The following is a 4543-nucleotide window of genomic DNA, read 5'->3' as shown; positions in this document are numbered from 1 at the left end:
CGTTTTCTTCCACAACATGGATTTTATTTTATTGTGTATTTTTTAAATATGAGCAACAGGAGCTTCTTACAGACCAGTTATGTTTACAGCTTGTTCATTCCAGCTAGATTAATTGTAGTGCTGGTTGTCATGGTGATAAGACAGGTGGGCGGGGTCTACACCATTATGGTAATCATGGTAATGTTCTGGGTGGGCGGGGTCCACGTAACCATCGTCAGGGTCTATGTAGCCGTAGTTCTGCCCGTCATAGACCAGGTCATCTCCAGGGGCGTGGTCCAGGTGGGCGTGGTCAGAGTCAGACGGAGGACGGACTCTTTTCAAAGCAGCTTTTCTGCTGAAGGCGCGGTACAGAGACACCATGAGGATGAACTGACCCACCTGCAGAGAGACACGAGACACGCAGCCGGACTTCATGTTGAGCCGAGTGTGAACACGTCGAGTGGACGAGTCGGGTGTGTGTGTGTGTGTGTGTGTGTGTGTGTGTGTGTGTGTGTGTGTGTGTGTCCGTTCAAAAACATCGTCTGCAATTAACCAATTAATCTTTATTATCCTTCCTGATGTGAAGAAATTCAGTGATCGAATGAGGACAGGTTAACACTACAGGCTCTGCAGCGTCCCCTGGAGGCCGCTGAGCTCATTACAGCCAAAATATAACAAGAAGACAGGAACCTCATCACAATGTTCCGCTGCATCTTTTCTATTGTGAGATGGTTCTCTTACCTGGATTAACATGAGACCGAGATCCATGCCGACGATTGTCAGAGCATTTTCCTGCAGCCAATCACTAAGCTTTTCTTTGCAGCCCTGCAACAAACACATGATCCTGATCAACAAAGAGCAGACAAAACAGCAAAATACACAACATAAGATAAGCAGCCTGTTGTCACATCGAATGCAGCAGCTGGATCAGAGGCTCCACAGACACCACAGACACCACAGACACCACAGACTGTGACGTCTCTGCCTGTTAAAGAGAACGTTCTGCTTTTGACAGTCGCCTCAGTTCTTACTCTCTGTAGGAACTCTGTACCTGTTCTGTACGGAAGGTTCTGCTCTGACATCATGTCTGGAGACGTCCTGCTCGTGATGTGCTGTCAGTGTCAGCTGACGTAGTGTGAGGAGGAGGAGGAGGGGGGAGGAGGAAGGAGGGAGGAGGAGGAGGAAGGAGGGAGGAGGGAGGAGGAGGAGGAAGGAGGGAGGAGGAGGGAGGAGGGAGGAGGGAGGAGGGAGGAGGGAGGAGGAGGAGGAAGGAGGGAGGAGGAGGGAGGAGGGAGGAGGGAGGAGGGAGGAGGGAGGAGGAGGAGGGAGGAGGGAGGAGGAGGAGGAGTCAAACAAACCTTCCTCGATATTCAGTCTGGTTTCTGATCTGGATCTGATGTGTCACTTCAGGTCCTGAATGATACTTCATCTGTTCTACACTTAAATAACTGTGTGCAGTAACCTGCACTGATTTAACTCAGAGTGGACAGGCTGTTGACAGGCTGTTGACAGGCTGTTGACAGGCAGCTGACAGGCTGTTGACAAGCAGCTGACAGGCTGTTGACAGGCTGTAGACAGACAGCTGACAGGCTGTTGACAGACAGCTGACAGGCTGCTGACAGGCAGCTGACAGGCTGTTGACAGGCTGTTGACAGGCTGTAGACAGGCAGCTGACAGGCAGCTGACAGGCTGTTGACAGGCTGTTGACAGGCTGTTGACAGGCTGTAGACAGGCAGCTGACAGGCAGCTGACAGGCTGTTGACAGGCAGCTGACAGGCAGCTGACAGGCTGTTGACAGGCAGCTGACAGGCTGCTGACAGGCAGCTGACAGGCTGCTGACAGGCAGCTGACAGGCTGTTGACAGGCTGTTGACAGGCTGTAGACAGGCAGCTGACAGACAGCTGACAGGCTGTTGACAGGCAGCTGACAGGCAGTTGACAGGCTGTTGACAGGCTGTTGACAGGCTGTTGACAGGCTGTAGACAGGCAGCTGACAGGCTGTTGACAGGCTGTTGACAGGCTGTTGACAGGCTGTTGACAGGCAGCTGTTGTGGTTCAATAAATCCTCCTAACAATTATTTTAACAAACTTTTTCTACACGTCCAAAATCATAAAAATGTGAGATGCTTCTCAGCAACCTTTATTCTGAAAGTACCTGGATGTTGTGTGTTTATTGTTGCTAATGTGACGACGGAGTCCTGCTGTGAAAAACTGACATCAGAGAAAAACGTACAGCTGATCAGCTGCTGCACGTGATGATCAAACAAAACACAACTCAACATATAAACCTGGGGATGTTAATGATAAGTGATCAATCACAGTTAAGAATTTAACTGATTAAACATGTATTAATCAATAATGAATCCATAGTGTAGAAATGTTTCTATAAGGAGACCGTACCTGTTCATACGAGACGTTTCCTCGTCCGTACAGCGGGACGCTGAAGTTCAGCTGCTCAGAGCACCACGTCGAGTTAAAGGCGGGACGGAACGATTTGAAACACGAACAAGGAAGTACGTCTGGATTGGTCAGGTTCAGACCCTGGATGTAGGTGTTCTTCAGCCAATCAGAAGGGCCCGTACTGCCACAGCACTCCGCCTGTCATTAGTTAATCAATAATCACCGTTCAATGAATTCATCAGTGACTGAGAAGTGAGGCTCCCTGAACAGGTCTTTTATTTTGGCGAGTGACTCACATGTTCCTGGACGCTGTCCATCAGTGTGTCTTCACTCTGATTATTGTGTCCATAATGAAGGATGATCTGATCCACTGATTGGTCCAGACTCCGTCCAATCTGATCACAGCAAACATCACATGGTACAAAAACACACGTTTTAAATGTGTGACATCACAGCATCACAACAAAACATAAACAAAAACACAATGTGACAACATGGCAGCATTTGATATATTTCTGGTCCTTTTTCTCACTTTAGGTTTAATATTAAAATATATTTTGTTTTAACGGTTTCTGAACTGTGAGACTCTTTAAAAAATAAAATGTCTTCTCTCTACGACGACGCTGTGAAATACAAACATGGAACATTTTGTCAGAGTCGACGTGACTCTCAGTTCTCTTTAATAACTGAATATTTATTTCTATTTAAATAAAAATAAAGAAATAAAGAAAAGTCAGAGCCCCGCAGTCGAGAAAGTTTAGAAAAGTTTTCTCTGTTCTATTCATTAAATATGCAGATTTATAAAATGAGTTTATGTCCTGGGACACCTGATGTGTCCTTCGTGTCATAAATGATTTTGTGTGTCTGTCCGAGTCTTCAGCTGCAACAACGGCTACAAAATAAAACACGTCTTCATCAGCAGGTCGTCTAAGTTTGACCTTTAAAAATAAGATAAAGATCAAATCTCCTCAAGAGCAGATCTGATGTTTAATCCACCAAAATAAAAGCCTCACCTTGTCTCTGTTGATGAGCAGCAGCAGTGTGACGAACAGCTGACCGAGGACGAGGACGAGGAGGAAGCCCAGGTACTGAGGAGGAAGAGCAGAGTGGGAGGGTTCATGGGTTCGTTCACGCTGCAGGTATCCGTCCTGCTATTGGTCACTTGCTTCAAAGTCCCCGTGAAACAAGAACAACCTCTGAGCTGCAACCTGACAACGGACAACGGGACGCTAACGGTACCAACGTTAACAAGCTAACAGCTGTTAGCTTTTCTTCTTCTTTTCTGCCCTCTGGTGGATCATCAGTGAACTGCAGCCTCTGAGGCCAAAATCCAACATGGCCGCCTTCATGTAGCGACCCACGTGTTTTTTAAATTTTGGAAAATATTTATTTATTTTGAAAAAGTTACTGTAAGAATAGTAATGTTAATGTAAGAATCTTATTACTAATATTTCCTGTATCGAAACAACATATTATTACTTTACATTTTGTATCTTATTTTATCAGAAAATCATGTTGAAAATGTGTGAATCAAATCTGACACAGCAGCTTTATAAGATCATTTATCTGTGAATGATTTTTCTGTTTGATTTCACCACAATCATAAAAATATAAAGTATATAAACTGCTGTCATCATAATCACTTGGATGTTGTAAATACTTGCCAGAGAGCATTTGCTAATAATTGTCCTTTTACTTGATTTTAACTAAAACAATTTATTTACCGACCACAAAGTAAAATAAAAAGGTTTCTGTTTGAAAAAAAAAGAACCAAACTAAGTGAAATGTGTCAAAGTTTCCAGAAGAAATTAATAAGATTTGGTTTTGTTTCTAAAATAAAAAAAACTACTGTGATAAATGAAATTTTAAAATGCCTGACAGATATAATATAATGCAAACAAAATATCATACATGTCAATGACATAGAAATTTTATTAGCATTATTTATTTTATTTTATTTTAAAGGTTTAATATGCAACTATTTACTGAAACAAACAAACAAACAAAAAGATTTATATGAACATAAATCCTCTCCATCATCACTGATGATCCTCCACTGTGTGCAGAGATCAGCCTGATTTAAAATGTCCCGGGATGTTCTGGTGTGTTTAAGAACAGCTTGGACATCCTTCCATCCCACTGATTCGAGCGTTAATTACATCCGG

At 43.8% G+C, this 4543-nt stretch overlaps 1 protein-coding gene across 1 annotated transcript in view; it reads right to left on the bottom strand.

Moving 5' to 3' along the window:
- The window catches only part of LOC146322261 (tetraspanin-19), a 6378-nt gene continuing 1835 nt past the window's right edge, over window positions 1-4543 (bottom strand). The window contains exons 4-8 of the mRNA XM_084725807.1: window positions 3392-3466; window positions 2675-2773; window positions 2379-2576; window positions 721-804; window positions 1-378 (exon numbers count right to left, since the gene is read on the bottom strand). Of these exons, the coding sequence (XP_084581933.1) occupies window positions 109-378; window positions 721-804; window positions 2379-2576; window positions 2675-2773; window positions 3392-3466 (726 nt within the window). The 3' untranslated portion in view covers window positions 1-108. The remainder of the gene's footprint in view (window positions 379-720; window positions 805-2378; window positions 2577-2674; window positions 2774-3391; window positions 3467-4543) is intronic.

Source organism: Lutjanus erythropterus, chromosome 9, assembly GCF_056507025.1.
Source record: "Lutjanus erythropterus isolate fLutEry1 chromosome 9, fLutEry1.hap2, whole genome shotgun sequence".
Lineage (NCBI taxonomy): Eukaryota > Metazoa > Chordata > Actinopteri > Lutjaniformes > Lutjanidae > Lutjanus > Lutjanus erythropterus.
The sequence above is the reverse complement of the archived record's forward strand: the minus strand, read 5'-3'. Positions and strand labels throughout refer to the sequence as shown.